This window comes from Pteronotus mesoamericanus, unplaced genomic scaffold, assembly GCF_021234165.1.
Source record: "Pteronotus mesoamericanus isolate MK-2021 breed Mesoamerican mustached bat unplaced genomic scaffold, CSHL_Meso_final contig_98, whole genome shotgun sequence".
Classification (NCBI taxonomy): Eukaryota; Metazoa; Chordata; class Mammalia; order Chiroptera; family Mormoopidae; genus Pteronotus; species Pteronotus mesoamericanus.
Genome location: NW_026555295.1, coordinates 4,706,355 through 4,726,255, shown reverse-complemented (window position 1 = coordinate 4,726,255; position 19,901 = coordinate 4,706,355). Strand labels below are relative to the sequence as shown.

Here is a 19,901-nt window from a genome sequence, read left to right as displayed (position 1 = left end):
AAAACCCTATAACAAAGTTTCACTTTAAAATACACGTATGTGTTTTATCTTAGATGACACTTTTTTTTCAAAGAACAAGTAACTAGTCAGTCAGGCAGAGGACATTAAAACAGCGCAAAAACTCTAAGGGTGTATGTAAATGTCTGATGGATGTCCAGGCAGAGAAACCAGCTTTAGGAATGCCTTCTCCAACCCAACTCCAAAATATCAAATTCTTTTTACTGACTATGAAATAGGTACTATTGTGATGTCCTAACACTAAAGTTATTTGTTCACTAGGAAGTTATGAAGCTACACATTTTCTGTCTAATTTTATAATACAGAATCACTAAATACAAAAATCTAAAGTATATTTAGAGAAAAAAGTAATATAATCATTTTCTCTTGCAGGTGGTTAACTTTCTCAAATGCAATCAGCACATTAGTGACCCAGTTAAATTTGAACCCAAGGGTCCTAAATCTCGGTTCTGCCACTCACTACTTCTACCCAGAATCTTGGCTACGAATATTTGTACATGCAAAGAGCTTTTTCTAATAAGACCAGCTTCCAAGATCATTCTTCTGTTTTAGCCTACAATCACTAAATATTGATAGTTGCAAATACAGTAGATGATAGGGCAGTATATCACAAAGGCCTGGATTCCTCAGAAGATTTTTAACTGAAAGATACATGAATCAACAAATGTGTAAGAAAATACTAGGGTTTCTCACAGAGTCTAGGCTAGGACATAGCACATTACTAAGTTTTAAACCTCAGAGTGTTAGGTTATTTTTTGTTAATAATAAATATAAAAATCAGTAAACTTCACCAAGTTTTCCAAAACTAAAATACGTGTAGACTACTGCAAATAACAAACCAATGGTCAGGTTTACTGTACAAAACACCCAAATCAAGACAATATTCAAGGTAACAGAAAATGTAGAATGGAAAGCTAAAATTATTTGGGGAATGAGAAGAAGGCAATAAATAATTTGTTTTAGAAGCAAAATTTGAAGCTAAAATTAAAAATGCTTAGAATTAAAAGTGGCTACTCAAAAATTTATTTTGCCCATTAAAAATACATATGTCTTTGAAGGATTTGGAAGCCTGGATCTTGGTTGCAGGGGGTTCAGGGAAGCAGGGATAAAATTGAAATGTAAACATCCCAAAGGGGTATTATGTCTGTTTAGACTCCAAGAAACTCCTTCTCACGTCCTTAAAAGGCAAGCTGCTGAGGAGGAACAGAATTAGAAGGGATATTGTTTTTAATCCTGGGGTAAATAAGGCCTTGAACATCCTTACTTTTGCCCTGGGGGTGACCTGGACCAGTTTTCTGCTTAGGGTCATTCAGTCACAGGAAGTCATGGGGGAGGGGGGAAGCCTGAGTTGTTTGTTTGTTTGTTTGGGGAATGAAGGATCGTTGGAGAAACGCAAAGCCTATGAGACCTCAGCACCATCAGCACCAAATACAATCTGTCCTGGCATCTTTCTTCCTGCTCCGCGGAAGGGTCTTCCACAGGTCAGCAAGGGACTCGGTGTTGCAGGTGGAGGGGCCGAGCGGAGGGGCGTGCGCTGAGGTACCACTACGCATCCCTTACACTCACGCACCCTTCATACACCCCTGTTCATGGCAGGAGACAGGGAGCAGGAAAGGCTTCTGTACTTGGGATTTTTTATTTAAGAAATGGAGGGATATAGTCAAAAGAACTTTGAGACATGAAGAAAAGAGAGGAAAAAAGTGGATAGGGTCTCTCTGGGTCTCAGAGGTTCATCTGTGAAATGGGCGAGTGGAACCAACCGCCTTACCTTAGCCCTGACTTTCTCTGTTTCTCCAGGTGAGGAAGGAAGGGGCTGTGAAAAGCGCACAAGGCACAGCAATCACCTAACCCTACTTGTGCTAGCGACTGGCACTTTCCAGAGCAGGACGGTCATTTTGGGGACGGCCTAAGAAACATCTTGAAAGAGGGTGGTGGTGTCTGCCGCTAGCTTTCGTGCGCCCACCCGACACACGCGCGGGCGCGCACGCACAGACACACACACTTTCTTTTCTCTTTTTTTTCCCCAAGGGAATCGTTCGCACTTGAACAAGGGAAAGCGCAAATAGCTCTGCGGAACTATTTAGGAAAGTCTATGTGCAATTATGCAAAAGTCTGTAATAAGGCTCCCTCGGCAGCAGAAGGCAGCTCTGGGGAACGAAGAGCGAGTGTCCCCCTTCCCGGCTAGCCCGGGGGCGCGGAGGCTACTTTATTGTGTCCTGGGGGCGGGCAGGACTGCATCAGGTTCCCCCAGTGTCGCTGTCCCTGACTCTGTTTCTGCCACTCGCTATCTGCTGCTCCCTCTGTCCGTTTCTGTCACTGTTACTGCGTCTCCCTCCTTTCCTTCTCTTCTCCCAACCGCTGGGGCTCTCTCCGCATCGCCCCAGCCGCCCCGCCGCTCCTCGCGCAGAGACTGGGGCCGCCTCCTCCTCCGAGCGCCTCGCGGGACGCGCGGAGCGGGCGGTGCTGCGGCGGGCGGCCGGGCCCCTCGTGCAGCCCCTTCCACCCGCGGCGGCGGCGGCTGGAATCCCCGCAGGAGAAGGAACAGCCTCAGTCCCCACACGCGTCTCCGGCGGCTTCTAATCCCATTAGCGCACTTGAAATAATAACCTCGGCCACAAACGCGCGCTTGTTCCAGCCCTTCTGAGGGGCCGCCGCGGCCGCAGGGGTCACTCGGGAACCTGGGTCCCCAGTGGCTCCCGCGTCCCACCCAGACACGGGGAGCACAATTGGCTTCGGAGGAGGAAGCGAGAAATGGGAGGCACCCAGAGGCTCACGGCACCCCTGGGGGAGAGCCGTCGGGAACCCCAGAATTAGGTTAAGAGGCGAGTGGGGTGAGCCAGGGTCCCCGACTCCAGAAGGAAGAACGGCGCCCTCGGGTGCTCAGCCCAAAGAATCGGAAGACAGAGGCCGACGTCCCCACCCGCGGGTCCTCGCGCAGTCCGGGCTGTCGCGAGCCACAAAGAGAAGATACGGTGGCTGTCAGAATTGATGGGGGAGGGGACACTGGCAGGAGCGAGGACCTTTCCAGACGGTTCGGGGGTCCCCTGGAAACACGTTCCTCCAAAGCAACCTCCGTTCCTCCAGCCCCCACCGCCAAGCCAGGTGTGAGCCCAGCCCGCGGCCCCCACCACCGGGAAGCGTATCCCGCCGGGATCCGATCAGGTCCCGGGAGTCCGCGCCCGGGGAGCGCAGGCAGGCCCGGCCCCCGGGGGGCTCGGCGCGCGGGAACCCGAGGGCGCGCGCGGAGCCGGCGGCGGGACAGCCCGGCGGAGTCCCGGAAGTGGCTGCATCTCCGAGCCCCTGAAGGGATCCTGCCTGAGCTCTGAAGGGACGCCACTCAGGGGCACGGGCTCAGCTGTGGACAGATTTGTGTGCGGCTCATAGTTTCCCATTAGTTATGAGTTTTCACATGGTTCCTTTCTCACATAAATCGGCTGGGGGGAAAAATGCTTTTTTATCAAGTGTACCGTAAGCTGACGTAAATTTTCTGAGAAAGACAAGGAAGGATGATATCCACTTTTCATTTTTAAATAAGGGCATGGAAACGTGTGTTTCCGGATAGTCGCAAGACAGTAAAGTGCTCGGCAGGCGCCCTTCAGCGTCTTGCTCTTTCCTTCTCTGAGTTTCAGGCTACCAGAGTCCTTTCTGAGCTGCCGGAAGCCTTCGATGGTTTTCTTACTCATTAGATAGCTCAATGAAATGTTAAAAATATTTATTTTTGAATAATCATCACGAGATTTTTTTTTTTTTTTGCCTGAAGGTTTTCACAAAATATGTCCCTTTATCCAGTGGAATATGAATGTTAATCATGACCGGTCTGGCCCATCCTGTTGCTTCAAAGGTAAATGTTTGCATTTGGTGGCCAGAGCACGTTCTCTGGACCTTCCAGGACTCGGTACTTCCACTATTAGTTTGGAGTGTATCAAACGCGTGAGCGCTTGTGATTGGTTCCTGGAAGAATTGTCTATGTTTTCCAACGATTCTTAGGAGGGCCCTTACTGCAGCAGTTGTTGCTGTTTTAATCTTGACCCAGGGACCCAAACAGCATCTCGTAAAATACTGTTTCCCGGTTCACTAGATTATGCTAAAGTTAGAAAGGCATAGTCCACCTCCACCACCACCTCCGCTGCTGCCAGCCCTGTAGCACAACTGAAAGCATCCTGTGCTTTCACACTGCAATGTAAGCAATCTCATTGCTTTAAGTAGTCAATGTCAGTCCAAGTTCTCTGATATATCTATATTTAATACAATATTTTAAAGTCATTCTGACACAGTGCCACATCAAAATGAATATTCGAAGTGGATCATTGAAATATATTTATGCATCAATAAAATGCCCTAAAGCTGTCTCCGTTTCACTATTAGGTTATTATTAAAAGGTACCCTAACAACTAGTCATGTGCTACTAGGTTTTATTAAAATCCAATAAGGATTTTCACTTCAGAAAAGCAGATGAACAGTTTTAAGAGCCTGTACCCAAGTCTATGTCTCTTCCACCAAAATCTGCTTGACTTCTTCATATTTTATTGGCATTGGGCTTTGTTTATGTTTTTCTTAAATCACAAAATCACTTCTAAATGGTATTTGTGGTTATTAAGAAATGATGTCAATATCAGGTCAAAGTTAGCCCCATGCCTTTTTTTTTTTTTTTTTGTATAAAGCTTCCATAAAACTAGATCTCTATAAATATTTTTTACATCATAACCAAAATGTATACAATATTTTTAAATGTTTAAGAGAACATCAAACAGCCCCTGTTACTTAAAAGCATCTGACTGTGAATTTTACCCTCACTTTTTCGCACATGTGGTCTCCAAGTGACGAGAGTGGAGTTTCACATTTTTAACCAAGATTGCCAAAAAGTAACTGCACTACAATTTTTATAACTACCAACTTCATTTCCCTTCTCATAAAAGTACTTTTCTTAATTATTGAATAATATCATGTGCCAAATTCCAAGAATTAAGTTGTATATCCTGGATTATCTAGGCAGTAGGTACATGTAATTTGACTATCAAGCCAGTTCACACTTAGAGCCAAGCAATCACCAGTATTTTTCTTTTGGAGATGCTGAGCTTGCTCAACCATCTTTTCTTTCTTTCTCTTCCCAAGCAGACTTTGTCTGCGCCCACGCGCACACACGCAACATGCACACAGCTGCATAAAATACAGTTTTTAGTCTTGTGCCTTAATCAAGAGGTTGAAGTGTGCCTATCCTTAATATAGTGTCCTAAACTTGGATTTGAAAAATTGAAGTCACAAGACTTGTACTGAGAGTCTAAATTGGGTCTTGTAGTCCTCTCTTATTACTTACCAGCACCAAATCACATTCCCTTTCCCACCTCAACCTCCTACCCCACCCCCACCCCCTATCCTGGACAAGAGAAAAGTTTAAATCATAAAGGTTGTAGTTTTTCCATTGTCCAGTAGACGGCACAAAAGATCAAGCCTTCACATGCTGAACAATCCACCAAGGCTGTTTTGTTTGGTTTGGAGTATGTTTGACTGTGTTGTTCATTTTAAACAGCCAGCCAGCCAGTGTTGTATCTGTGAAGCAGAAAAGTATCTCAAACTTAAGATAATTCACTAAGGTTTTAAAACGTAGTGATAGGAAAAAGTTTTTATATTTATACAACAAATGCTGCTTCTGTTAATGCACCAACTGTTACAAATGAAGAGTTCACAGGGAAGTGTGATTAAGGAGTTTATTTAAGAGTTACCTTTAAAGAAATTAAATTGACAGAAATTATAGGACATTTCATTTTTAATTATCTTCTAATGGATAAAGGAAATATTTACAATATTAACCTTCAAAATTCCAAATTGGAATTTTGTATGATGCATGTATACTTTTGATTAAAGTTAACCTATAACTCAGTCCAGAAAATTAAACTTTGTATTTCCAATAGGCTTAGATATACATGAATATATATATAATATGCCACCAAGAAGGAGAAGAGATTCTCTAAAAGTTTTGTGAGTAGCTTTTGGAGGATACTGGAGGATGGAGCCATTAGAAATAACTTAATTTAAACTTTGCCTCTTCTCAAACAATGTGTGACTTTGGCTAGTATTTTTATTTTACTAAAAGGCTTCTATTTCCCTTTTCATTTTGCAGACACTCCTTATGTAGAAGTTGGGGGGGAGGTAAAGTGTGGGCTAATAACTCATTTCCCAGTTAATTTTATTAAGAATTTATAGCACTGTTTAGAAAGTTTTAAGACAACCATAAATTTTATTAGGAATATTTTATTAAGCCCTCCATTTAATTAATAAAAGACCTCTATAACTTCTGAAAATGTCAGAGCTAGTAATTATGTTAACCAGTGTAATTTTTCCCCCTCTAGAGACCAAAGTGTTTTAATGATTTGAAATAGAAAGATAGTTATGAAAACACCCCCACCCTTGTTTCTTAACTTTTGCATTATCCAGTCAGAATATAGTGAATTAGCTATTTTCCTTTGGACAGTTGAAGAGCCTAAGCTGACCTTTCCTTGACTTCTGAACTGGACCCAGACATTCTTTGTTTTCTGAAGCAAAATGCAGTAAACAAATCTCCCAGTTCTTACAGCCCGGATTGCTTTGGGGCACTTGATTAACGTCTTTCCTAATCCCCTAGGTTAACCACCTTTCATATCACCTAACCAAGTTTCTCCCTTTTATAGACCTCTAAATAGTTTATTTCACTTTTCTCACAGCCATTCATTAGCTTGACTTCTTGGTACCTTTCTCATATCACATCTAGGCTCTTATCTCCAGCATTCCTCTATTATCTCTACTAGATTTTAAATCTATTTTTCTTTAAACTGTCTTTCCCTGCTCTTATTTCTGTTTTTTGAAATGTAAATGCTAATGCAAGGGTGGAGGGGGTGAGATGTGGAGGATGAAAGTTCTTGAAGTACAAGTCCCAAGCCTCCTCACCACAGGACAACTGAGAGTGATCCCAACATTTTCACAGGCATCTAAAAGTTAGGCGGCAGATGATAAACGCTTATCATTCTGTGAACACAGCTGCCAAACTCGATTGATTAGCAGGCTTTTGTTTATTCTGGGCTGGCAAATACACACACATTTTACCTTAAGAGGTGCCTCTTTAATTTCTGAGGCTTTTGTAGCTGACTCATCGGTGTAACTTTTGGGACAAAAGCCTGATTCAGGATATAGGTCTTTCAAAGGCACAATTCCCTATAACAGAAAATGAGAAGGGAGTTCTCAGTCAGGACTGTACCAACACCCTAAAGAGGCACTACTTACTTTAAAAGCCTCCTTGCAGGAGGGTTTAAACAATGGAGAGGTAGGCCTCAGCCTGCTTCTGTAAGGTCTTCCTTCTCTATATTTGGGAAGATAGTCTGGGACATGAAGGGTAAGCTAAGTATGGAAGGCCCATGTGCAAGAATCATGGGCAAGTGTCAGAACCCTTCACCAGTTTAACTTTTCCCAAGATGTAAGTCCTATTGCCTTAAAAAGCAACTATTTGCAATAAGCTAAGGAAAGGTGCTGTCACAGCACAGGTATAAATAGTTTACTATGATACCTAGAACTATCCTCTTACCTTTTCCTTTTAATAGGTGATTAATTGCTACCTTGATAAAGGAGTGTTTTGTTGGTTTTTTTTATGGTTACTAGATTGCAACTCTAGACGTGTCCTCTGCGCAGTTTCTCTCAGCAAGCCCCGACTGTAATAACTGTTTGCTAATTGTAAAATCCTTATCCAGAATGAGGTTTGGGCAAACAATTTGTACTACTGTAATTACATTGTAAAAGTGTTTTAGACCCTTGATTGTTCAGGATTAATCTCATAAAGGCCTAGGAATAGCATTAGGTTCACAGTGATAAATGGAAAGCGGGGTGAGGGAAAGATGGAAGGAAGGAAAGAAGAGACTTTTCAAAACTAATAAGAGTTTACTTTAAGCCCACACACAAGCTATCTATTTCTTTAAGGACGATCTGTGCGTAGGTAATTTAAAGTATGTTTATAAGGCAATCTGACACATCATAGTTAAAGAGCAAAATAGTCTTCCTAATGTTTTGACATTTTTTGGTTGTTTGGAAAGGAGTGACTTACCTGAAACTTCTTTTTTCAGCTTTGCTAGAAAATAGAAGAGAATATTTACCAGAAAGCAACAATACAAAATAAACTGTATATTTTAAAAGCCCCAAACTGGCCTTTTCCAAATTTAAGAATGTGGCAGCAGAGTTGAGGTAACTCCAAGCTGGTTCCCTAAGGCTTGCTGGAGAACCCCTAAGGCTGTTAAAAGACTATGGTCATCGAAATGTATTTAGCAGGAAATTTCTCTGAGTTAAATTATACTTACACAATTTCCCTCACACTTCATTTAAAGAGTATAAGCGTAGATGCGCCCAAGCCGAGGTTTGGCTTGACACCCCCTCCCCTGGTTTCCCCCTACGGTCAGCCGCGCGGGTGCCTGGGGGCCTGCTGGAGAGGCAGTGCTCCTACCCCCGCGGGCCGCCCTCCCAAGGCGCTCAGGTGTTGGCTGCAGTCGCCCGGGCTGGGGTTCGGGGAAGGGCTTGCAGGCTGCCGGCCCAGTTTGGGTGTCTCCATAATCGGAAAAGGATTGCGTTGCCTGGCCCAGCCAGCGCAGTTTCCCGAGAAATAAACAGAAATCGCCTTCTCGAGACCGGGAGGTTCCATCTTGGCCTGAATGCCTGTTTGCAAGTTCATAGGGGGTGGGGGAGTTGGAGGGGTGGTGATCAGGGAATGTCAGGCAGTGGCACAAAGGCGCTGGTTAGTCACCCGGATCCCCTTGGCTTTGACACGCGGGCCTGCCTTCATCTCCCGCTTGATGCACCAGTGCATTTGTGCCAGAAAATTCTGCACATGTTTGCGATGGAGAAAAGTAAAAGATCCTAAAATGAGGGGGCGGGGGGGGGAAGGGAGGGAGAGAGCGAGAGCGAGAGCGAGAGCGAGAGCGAGAGAGAGAGAGAGAGAGAGAGAGATGAGGGATCCAAGGGGAGAGTTGAAGAGTTTTTTTAAAGAGTCGGAACTCTTTCAAGGCAAAGCACATCTGAGGCTCTGGTACATAATACAGTGTCGAGGCGGGAGTGGTGTGCGGGAGCCTGAGAAAACTCAGCTGCTGGGCTTTATGGGAACTCCACTATCTAGTATTGGGGGAACTGGGAACTGACTCGTGCGCAGCACTAAAAGAAGCAATAGATGTCGCCTAGGGAGGTTACGTGCGCTTGGTGGAATCTGATTCCAGCTCTCTGTCCTGATGCTCGCCCTGTGTCCCCTGATCCTCCAGAGCCCACTTAACAGAAACTTGAGCCCTACCTCTCGGACTGATGCAAATTCTCTGTTTGCGTATGTATAAGAGTTGGCCTCAATACCTTTTAGAGCTCCTAACCTTTTCCAGACAATCTCGGCCGGCAGAAGCCCCCTAATCTTTTTCAAAACTCTTCCCCCTCCTACACCCCCCTTTGATGAGAGGGTTCTGTGTGCAGCTGGCGGGGTGGGTTAGGGTGGGGGCAATGGGAGCGAGGGCCTGGCTGCTTTGAGGGAGTCAGTTTTTTGGCCACCATCAGGGCGGGAATTCGGACTGGTAGTTTGCATTCCCGGCAGATCGAAGCTCCCTGCTGATCGATTATTTGATAATTGATTTTCCCCACAGCCAATGCGGGGCCGCCTTGGCGGGAGCGCCTCCTGATTGGCCGAGCCCTCCTCCACCGCTGCCTACCGAGATTTGGGTGAGCTCATTTTCCAGTCGACCGCAGGGGGAGTTTTCTGCGACGTTCCAGCTGGAGGGAGAAGGAAAAATCTTGCTCCGAGCCGAGCGAGCTGCGAGCCCTGCTTGGGGATGTGAGGTTTCCAGCCCGCAGATCGAGCTGCTGCGGCTGAGCCATCTCGGCAGATGAGAGTCGGGAGGGCTGAAAAATAAAACAAAAATAACACCACAAAATATAATAATAAAAGACAAGCTTAGAGTGGATGAATAAAGAAAAGGATTTTTTTGTTTGTTTGTTCAGGCCAGAGAATAGGTATTTAAAGGGAGAAAGTTAAAATCAGTGGCTGGTTGGAGCCTCCGAGTTGTGGGTAGGGGCAGCTTTTTGTCTGAAACCTCAGATTCCGAAGTGAATGCCTTTGGCACTGGGAGTTTTCCCTGAGCCGGGTTGGGGACAGGAAAGCGGATTAGGGTGCGGAGGGAAGAGGCTGAAGAGGAGAGCGTGGGGCGTCGCCAGGGAAAAGCTGAGGGCGCCGGGTCCCTTCAGGCCTGAGCACGGCAGCGGCCGTAGACCCTCGGCGCCTCGAAGACAAAGGCAGCGCGCCTGTAGTCCGAGCCGAACGCTCGGGCCCTGCCGCGCCGCGCCCTAGGCGCACGGTCGCTGGCCCGGAGAGGATCGGAAAAAGAGCCTCCCTCCACGCAGCGCCTCGGCCCCGGCTCCGCCCGCGAGGTCTGGGCTGCTCCGAGCCCGCGTCGGGTTTCGCTTTTCGGCGATCATAAATAGCTTCGTGTTTGTAAACAGGCGCTGGGGGCACATTCCCGGCTCTCAGCTCATTGTTTCCTCCCTTCCTCTCTCACTTCGCGCAGGACCCCGGGGCTGGGGCTGGGGGTCTCCAGGGCTAGGAGGTGGGGTCGCCCAGATCCCCAAAGTGAGAAAATGCACGCATTTCCTCTCCTTGGACCGGGTGTCCACCTCTGACAGCAAAAACAAAAAACAAAAAACAAACAAACAAAAACCCCTCCAAGCTGGATCTGCAGAAAGCCCCAGCCCCGGTTCTCGGGACTCCTTAGCAGTCTTTCCCAGCCTTGCTCCTGCTCCTCCTCCCCGCTCCCCTTTTGACTTTTCGACTTGGGAGTCCTTAGTTCTGAGAATCTGGTACTTTCCTCATCACCCCCTTCCGCCCTGAAAAATACTGGCAGACCCCAATAATTTCGAGGAAAGTCATGAAGTCTAAGCGCGGAGCCCTATGCAAAATAACTCCCGCTGCTGCCTGCCCCGCGTTTATTCCCAATTTATTTCAAGCGTCAGCTTTGGGAAGAGAGTCTGGAGGGGGAGGGAGAGAAAAGAATACGGAAAATAAAGCCAGCGGCCGGGATCTGCTGGGTGCGATTGTGCGCGTGTGCCCTGGGTGTGTGGGTGCTTGTGCCTGGGCGTGCGATTTAATGGAGCGCCTTTCTGCCTCTCCAGTGCGGCCGGAGCTCGCTTCGCTCACCCACCCCTGCCGAGGAGCCTACTTGCTGCAGCCCAATGCATTGTGTAAGACGCGACCTGTTATGGCCACCACTACTTCCGGGTTCTAGCATTCTGGTCGGAATCCACCTCTCCGCCTGTGCAACACACACTTTACACACGCACGGGGACTGCAAGCGGGCAGCATCGATTGTGGCTCCTTTAAGACAAACTCAGACAGACATTTTTTTTTAACCCTCCTCCTCTAATCTCCTTCCAGTGCAGCAGTTGCAAAGAGGGAGAGAGAGAGAGAGAGAGAAAGAGAAAGAGCGAGCGAGCGAGAGAAGAGAGAAACTGATTAGGAATTAGGACTGATTCAAGAGAAGCGAGCGCTAGGGCTTTGTGCATTTGAATATTAACATTTGAGGTGTTCTGACCAGAAGAAGACAGAGCGGATGATCATTCATTCACCACGTTGACAACCTCGCCTGTGATTGACAGCCGGAGTGGCAGAAAGCCATGAGATTTGGTAGTTGGGTCTGAGGGGCGCTCTTTTTTTTTTTTTTTTAACTGATTTTTGGGGGAGAGAAGATCTGCTTTTTTTTTTTTTTTTTTTTTTCCTTGCCCCCGCTGCTGTCTTGGAAACGGAGCGCTTTTATGCTCAGTGACTCGGGCGCCTTCCTTCAGGTCCCGTAGACCGAAGATCTGGGAGTAGTAGCTCACGTTGCTGGAGACGTTAAGGGATTTTTCGTCCTGCTTTTAAAAAAATTTTTTTCCGGGGGAGTTTGCGTATTTGTTTTCTTTCACACTGGCCTTACAGAGGATATATTAGAAGTTGAAGTAGGAAGGGAGCCAGGGAGGCCGATGGCGCAAAGGGTACGTATTAAAAAACAATTGTGGAACTCAAATGTGAGATTAAATTGAAACGTGGCTGAAAGACGCTGCTAAAAAGTTTTCTTTTTTTCTCTGTCTTTTTGAATGAGGCTCCTATAGCCTTGGCCTAAAGCGAGAGTATTTATTCAATGCATTTGTGGACTTATGTATGTTACATGTTAATTCGAGTAATCAAGTTTTCTACAGATTCCTAACCAGCAGCATATATAAATGAAAATACAAGCTCGGGCAATCATGTGGTTAAAAAAAATAAAAAAATAAAAAACAAAGAAAACGCTAGATACCTAATGCTATAATGTAAGCCGTTCAGAGAGCAGAAGTTTAGAGCTATTTTTAAACTAAAATGAACAGCTAGAAACTTCTGATATGTTATTGATTATGTTCATCTTTAATATCATTAGAAGTATTTAGCTTTTTCAAGCAAATAACTTTGTCATAGTACAATGGTTTTTGGGGTCGAAAAAAACATTCATCTTTTAAAATTTTAATGTGCATGGATTTTTATGCAAGGTAATATTTAGAAAGTTTATCTTAGACAAGCCCTGCACTAATTGGATACTAAGCACACAACTACTCACTTTTAAAATGCAATACTAATTTCCCCAATATCCCTATTTGAATGAAAATGTAGTAAGAGTAAAGTGAGACAATGACAACCCAACTGAGGTAGTTTCTTAAAAGAAAGGGGGATCTACAAAAAGCCTTCCTTGCATAATTTGTGTCCTGGCCCTCAAAGCCCTGTTTGCAAAAGAAAGTTACTAGGCTGACACGTTTTTCTTTGCTCCTTTGGTTCAAGCAAATGTCAGCGTTCTTCCAAACTCTTTTCACACCTCTGGCTCTAAGGAGATGAAAGTGGCAATTCCTCTTTTCTTTGAAAATCATTTCACTCTTGACGCCTGCAAATCTTGAGGGGGGGGGGGGAAACTTGCCTGGAATGAACCAGTCAGAAAAATTTAAATAGCTAAATTTTGCATCCAAAAATAATGACAATTAATATGAAAGTAGTTTTTCTAGAAGAGGAAGATGGGAGGTTCTATGTGCCTTTGCTTTTGAATTTGCTTTAAACCTGATGAGTAACATTTGCCTCCTTGACTTCTGGTCTGGGGAGAAAGTTCCTAGGAGTAGAGAAAATAGAATAACTAACTGTTCCAGCTATAGATTTTCTTTACCATTGGGGTGGAAATTACCTGATTCTAAATTCAGCTGTAATGTACAAGAAAAGCTACCCTTCTCTCAGTTTCACTTATAAGGGGGTCAGTTAGTTCTGTATAATTTAGCAGAGTTTGTCTTGGAAAGCAAAAGAAATGCAGTGTCTTGCAGGACTGCCTAACCTCTTGCTAGCAGGGAAATAGAATAAGAAGCCTGTCTGAATTCACGTGCCTGGCGAAGCAGTTCCCATCATAACTTTGAAAAAATTCCCTCTGATGAGAAGGGACTGTGAAACTAGGCGGGTTTGCTGCACTGTCCTGGCACGTTTTATTATTGTGATTTTGAATTTCCTCCTATAGAGACGTGCACATTTTACCTTCCACCCTCGGGGAGAATGCTTCCCTTTCTTTTCTTCCTTTCTTGCTAAAGGATTCTGAATTTCTGAACTAGTTGATAGGGACACAAGTTAGGGCAAGACCATTCATCCTAGCCGGGACTCACCGAGAATCCTAAAATTTTTACTTAAAAAATTATTTTAAGGAAAAAATCTCCACTTTAGAGATGCAAGGCCACTGGATTCCAGGTTGAAGGATCCAGCTGGACTGACATTATATAAGCTCCGAGCCCTGCCTTCGCCCATTTGCTCGCCTGGCCTTCTGAACCTTGTTTCTCTCTTGTTTGTCATGCAGTACGACGATCTACCCCATTACGGGGGCATGGATGGAGTAGGCATCCCCTCCACGATGTATGGGGACCCGCATGCGGCCAGATCCATGCAGCCGGTTCACCACCTGAACCATGGGCCTCCTCTGCACTCGCATCAGTACCCGCACACAGCTCACACCAACGCCATGGCCCCCAGCATGGGTTCCTCCGTCAATGACGCTTTAAAGAGAGATAAAGATGCCATTTATGGGTAGGTACAGTGAGCAGCAGGTTAAATAGCTGAGAAGCCGTGCTTTCCTTGTTTCCCTTTGCCCTTGGTAAGGGGAAAGCCAGAGCTCTCTGGACTGGAGGTGCATTACTTGGTGACTTTTCATTCGCATTGCATGGAGAATTTGGGGAGGCTACCTGCGATTCCGGACGCTCCCCCTCTCCACGCGCACACCCAGCGTCCGCCCAGCGTCTGGCTCCGCCGAGGCCGTGCCCGCGAAGGGGTCGCGGTGCAGGAGAAGTTGCCCAAGGTCCCTTGTCCTCTCTCAGCGGGTTGGAGTCCTGGCTCGCTCCACTGCCCTGGGAAAGCGATGGGGGTTTCTAAGGGTAGGCGCCTTTGTGTTGGAACGAAACTTTTAGTTTAAGGGAAAATCTTTTAAGCCACTGATTGTTCTGACTTGCTAAGTTTACTCAGCCACCGTATGCTGGCTCTGCCACCGCACAATAAAATCAAGGGAGGACAGTTGCAGGTCAGGCAAGGGAAACAAGCTTTGCATTTATAAAGTTTGACCACTGTAGTCAAGGAGAGGAGCTCAATCTGAATTGTTACAGACATTGAGAAACTTCTAGTCGTTTTAGTACTTTGTGATCAAAGGCGAAACCTGAAGGATTTAGAAGTAGATGCGGGGTGCTATGGGCTGTGTTGTTTTCTGGCTGCCGTTCACACCGGGTCCTCTCGGCCATTCCATTAGACACTGGACTGGTAAAATCCTTTGAAAGTCCCTTGTGCCTACTGTGTGTTGATGAATTTGGTGACCTGTTTTGACTTTGCAGCAACTTTTATTTCTTCTTTTGAAAAAATCGTGCAACGCTGACCCTCCCCAGCTGCACACCCTTTCTGCTTTATTTTTCTGGTCCCTTGTGCTTGTTTAAATCCCAGCGTTCTCTCCGCAGCGTTAACTGCAAATGGTTTAGGCTCTGGGACCGAACATTTGGGGAAGCTTTGAAAAAGACCCCAAACTGTTAAATTCCCAGCTGGGCTGTGAGAGCTAAGAGAGCTAATAAAAGACTTGAGACATCTCCTTGGGCATTAGAAGAAGGCTTTTTTTCTTCTTCTTTTACGGGCTGAGATAAGCGACATCTAGGCCCCTCGCAGTACTAGCTGCCTTCCACTCCGCAGGGACAAAATAAAAGGTTTTCCCGCAGGACCACTGGAAGGAACTTTCTTTTGGGGGTGCTGGGGGCCATCGCCCAGGGAAGGGACAATGTGCAGGGAGCCGAGGAGGCACCTCCTTGCTCTCGCAGGGCCGTGGGGTGGGAATCGGTAGGTGCAGCCCCCTGTCAGCCGGTCCCGCAGCCTTAGAGGTCCTTTCCCCAAGTTAGCTGAGCGCCTGTCACCGAGATCCCCAGCCTGGGCTTCGCAAGGCTGCCTTGGAGGATCCCACTTGGAGGAGCTCTCCCAGCCCCTGCCCCCGGCGCCTCTCTCCTCCTCCAGGTCCTGGATGTGCAGCAGAGGGACAAGGGCTTGTCGGGTGGGAAACTTAATTCAAAATGGCTGCTGGAACCGCTTGGGTTTTATTCTTAGCAAATGTTACCAATTTCTCCGGCCAGATAAGCTGAACCGATCATCAGATACGGTCCGTGGCTTAGGGCCTCCAACTTCGGAGCCCCAGGAGGAAAGGGAGGCGAGCAGTCACCTGGGTGGGGGTGGTGGGGGTAGGAAAAAAGTAGATGACAAAATCAGGGAGGGGGTCCATGCCTCCGGCTCCTCCGGCTGCTTTTCTTGGGCACTTTCTTCCCCCAACTCGGGACTAACCATTGTGTTGTTTGTGACTGTTGTATTTTCTTGCAGACACCCCCTCTTCCCTCTCTTAGCACTGATTTTTGAGAAATGTGAATTAGCTACTTGTACCCCCCGCGAGCCGGGGGTGGCGGGCGGGGACGTCTGCTCGTCAGAGTCATTCAATGAAGATATAGCCGTGTTCGCCAAACAGGTCAGCAAAATAAATGTTTGAAAAGTTAAAGAAAAAAAAAAAAGGGGGGGACCTCCCTCCCCCCTATCCAGCATATTTGCAAGAGTAACCAGCTAACAGTCCACCCTAAGCCATGCCTGTTACAACTACCCTGAGATTTTCCTCCTATATAGTGTCTGCGGGTGACTCAAAATCGCCCATATTCATCCCAACTCAAGCTCCATAACCTAACGCAGAAAGCTCCCTTTATAAAATAAAATCACAAACACCACGAGCTGGAGCTGCCTTAGACTTGGCGAGCTGAACAGCCTCCTCTAGAAGTGTAGCTGCTGGGAGAAGTCACCCCGAGCTCTGGGCTTGTTTTCGCCTTGATTCACGTTGAAGTGTTTCTGCGCGGGACGAACTCGGTGTCACCGAGTCCCTCCCGGAGGTTGCATCCTGGCCCCGACAGTGTAATAAGGCAAGAAACTAGGAAGGCGACCAGATTGCAAATGTTTCTTTCTCTCCCTCCCCACCCCCTTCTCACTTGTATTTAGATTCGCGCAGAAAAACCTCTATTTTCTTCTAATCCAGAACTGGATAACTTGGTAAGAGCTGACCCCTTACTCCCCTCCCCCAGGTTCCCTACCCCAAGCCCCCCTTCTTTGCTTTGAGAACCCTGAGGTTTCTAGACGGGTCTTCCCGCCGCGGCAGGTCGGCTGCAAATGTTTCCGTGCACGGACAAGTGGTCCGGGACAAGATCCCCGGGAAATAAATTTATCTAGAGAGGGGCCGGGCGGGCGAGCGGCGCGGAGAAACGCGAGCTTTGTTTTTTATGACAGCCGGGCAGCGCAGCTCTAATCAGCGCGGGGATTTATCTCCGGGCCTGTCAGCGTGTGTGCTTAAACTTTTCGGACTTCCCAGCCCTCAAAGTCGCGTCACGAGGGCAGCGACCGGGCAGGAGCCCCCAAACCACCAGTTTGCCTGAAAGATGGGCGGGAGGCAGCAGAAAGTTTGCAGTGCTACAAGCCACAATTTGGGGACTATTTGGACTACTTTCCGTGCACACCTTCCCAGGAAACATCTAGTTCAGGGATGTGGCCCTTTAGGGTTGGGGTGGGGGCAGCTGGGCTGAGAAAGGGGAGAGAGTCATGGGGGAGGAGAGTGTTTATGATCCCCACTTAGATGCTTTGCTGTTGTTTTAGCTATTTTTTTCCTCCTTAAGAAATATAAACCTCTAGATGTTACCCAGTCGCTGCTATTAAGTTTTAGTGTTATTGCCATAAATCAAAATAACTCTATTTACTGGGGGTGGGGGTGGGCTGGAGATGCTAGAGCTGTGACAGCTAATTTTCTGCGAACTAGGAATGGGGTGCTCATTCTTTTTGTGTCTTTGCAGATGATTCAAGCCATACAAGTATTAAGGTTTCATCTGTTGGAATTAGAGAAGGTAATTTCTCTAGCCTCTTTTCCTTTTGCCCCCTCACCCCCGATCTCACAGGGTGGGGGCGGGGGGCGGGTTCAGAATGGCTGAAGTTCAGGCTTCTGAAACATTTGCATAAATGTCTTTCTTTCTGGTAATTAGTGTCAAGGCCAATCTTAGCGTCCATTTCTCTTTGCAGTTTAATTACAATTTCAGCCACTAAAACTGAGATCACAAACGCCCTAGCCTTGTATTCATTCTTAATACTTTTCTGGCTTTGTATAAATAGTTACAATTCTATGCATCCCCCTTGATGTTTAGAATGCTTTTGTGAGTTGTTTCACAGGTTATACCTTTGTGGCCTCCTCTTCTTTGCTACCTCGGAGAGGGGGGAAGTTTTGTTTAGTTTTAGTGAGTTTCTGGAAGACAGTCTGAGAGCAGCCTCAGGTCAGACACAGAGGAGAGGCGGAGGGGGGTGGGGAGGAGGAGCGGACAGGGAGTCTGGAGGAGGTGGTGGGAGAGACACGTTAAACGTTTTGCAGAGACAAAGCAGAGTTGATAGTTGTGTCAATTTCTTGAATCTGCACACACCCCACCTTCACACTCAAGAAAGGGTGTGGGATAACACGGTTTTGCTAGCTGTTCTATAAATCTCAGCAATAAAAACTTAATGCATTGTAATTCAAACTAACATTAAATTGCAAGCACACTGGGGTTTCTTGTGAATTTTTGCATGTCAGTGATGACTGGGGCCTGTAAGAGACCATTCCACTTACACCTGAGTATTTTGAAGCAATCTTTTTCCCTTTAAAAAAAAATCAATTTGGTACATTTTTGTGGCTGTAGGTTTTTTCCCATATCATGAGTACCGGCAATTTGATTTCCTTTTATTTTTTTTAAAGGAAGTATACTAAAATATGCTTCTTATGGATGGAAACCCTAATTACAAATATTATAGGGACTTGTTTTGTCAAACATATATCATATGCCACCACAGTACTGGTCCTTTGAATATATATAAAATATATGTATAACATATATATGTATAATATGTATTTTCTATGTATATGCATTTTCCTTAGACACATTGGGAAAAGACCTATGATAAAGTCACTGGGTGAAATTAAATAGTTTACCTTAAATGTCATCCACGCAGGTCCCCTCTCTAATGGCCACAGCCCTGGAAGCAGATGAATTTAACACGGGTGTTGAATATGTTGTAGCCTGTGAATCATCTTGTCACTGTCAATTTTCTGGGATATCTCTATTTTGCAAGAAAAGAAAGTTATTCCTAATTCTGGATGCGTCTGGGGGTCTCTGGAGGACAATTGCCCTGTGTTTCCCCTATTTGGAAGTTTGGATCTCACAAGGGGGGTGGATTGCACTTGTCAATGTCATTTATGCACTCCTGATTATATTTCCATTTTTTATTTCTGTCATAATGTAGGTACACGAATTATGTGACAATTTCTGCCACCGGTATATTAGCTGTTTGAAAGGGAAAATGCCTATCGATTTGGTGATAGACGATAGAGAAGGAGGATCAAAATCAGACAGTGAAGATATAACAAGATCAGCAAATCTAACTGACCAGGTATGTGCTTTTCAATTTCAACGTCCCTGGGAAAAAAAAAAAAAATCTGTATGCATATTGCTTGCTGGGTCACTACCACCTCCTTTTATTATTTGCATATGATTAAGTCCCTTTTAGATACATTTCCATCGAAATGAAAATTTTTGAATAATGTGGCTATTATTGCTTCATTAAGGCTGGCTCTGGGATTCGACCTGGAGAGATGAGCTTGTAAAAGCTTTGCCTGCAAACTTGACCTGTTTCTTGTCGCTTTTAATTTTTGTCTTTATTTTATTTACCCTCTATAATAATGCGAATGTTAACTGCCAGTGACCGCCTCTGATTGTAGGGCTTTGTTCTGGAGCATTTCCCCCCCTTCTATCTTGAAGAAAAGAAAAGTGTAGGGTCTGCTTATTTTTTATTTTATTAGGCAGAAACCCAAGATAGGTGGTCTAAGAAAGACAGCGAGGGTTTGAAATCTAGCAAATGCTGGCTATTTTCTCCCTGTCTGTACGGTTCATTAGCCTGTCTTGTCAGTTTTCCTCGGCCGAACGCTTCTAGACCTCACTGAACATTGCTTTGTGCAGTGCTCGCTGCAAGCTCGCCCATTTTATTGTACTTCATAGAAAAAATAAGACCAGGCCAAGGGTATAAAAACAGATAAATACGGACTTTTACTCCTTTCCACTCTTTCTCCATCTGGTACGTGCTCTGGGCCCTCTGGGTTGGCAGCTTTTGGAAGTGTCAGCATCCGGACACCTCGTTGACTCCCTCGGTGTGGCGGGTGGGGGACCTCGCGCCACCTTGACTCTCAACTGCCCGGTTTTGCTTCCTTCACCCCTTCCTCTCCAGTCCTGCCTCCAGGCCCTTCTTCCGCTGCGTTGCTAAA

The 19,901-nt window shown here is 46.0% G+C and overlaps 1 protein-coding gene across 2 annotated transcripts in view; it reads left to right on the top strand.

The window, feature by feature from the left end:
• Nucleotides 1-9,680: 9,680 nt before the first annotated feature.
• MEIS1 (Meis homeobox 1) overlaps nucleotides 9,681-19,901 on the top strand; it is a 131,349-nt gene continuing 121,128 nt past the window's right edge. Inside the window, exons 1-7 of one of the 2 annotated variants that reach the window (XM_054586876.1) lie at nucleotides 9,681-9,723; nucleotides 11,167-12,024; nucleotides 13,881-14,107; nucleotides 15,917-16,058; nucleotides 16,574-16,624; nucleotides 17,416-17,466; nucleotides 18,887-19,033. In XM_054586876.1, coding sequence (XP_054442851.1) covers nucleotides 12,013-12,024; nucleotides 13,881-14,107; nucleotides 15,917-16,058; nucleotides 16,574-16,624; nucleotides 17,416-17,466; nucleotides 18,887-19,033 — 630 coding nt within the window. In that variant the 5' untranslated portion in view covers nucleotides 9,681-9,723; nucleotides 11,167-12,012. Of the gene's footprint in view, nucleotides 9,724-11,130; nucleotides 12,025-13,880; nucleotides 14,108-15,916; nucleotides 16,059-16,573; nucleotides 16,625-17,415; nucleotides 17,467-18,886; nucleotides 19,034-19,901 lie in introns of those variants that run through there. The other variant, XM_054586875.1, reaches the window with a different exon arrangement.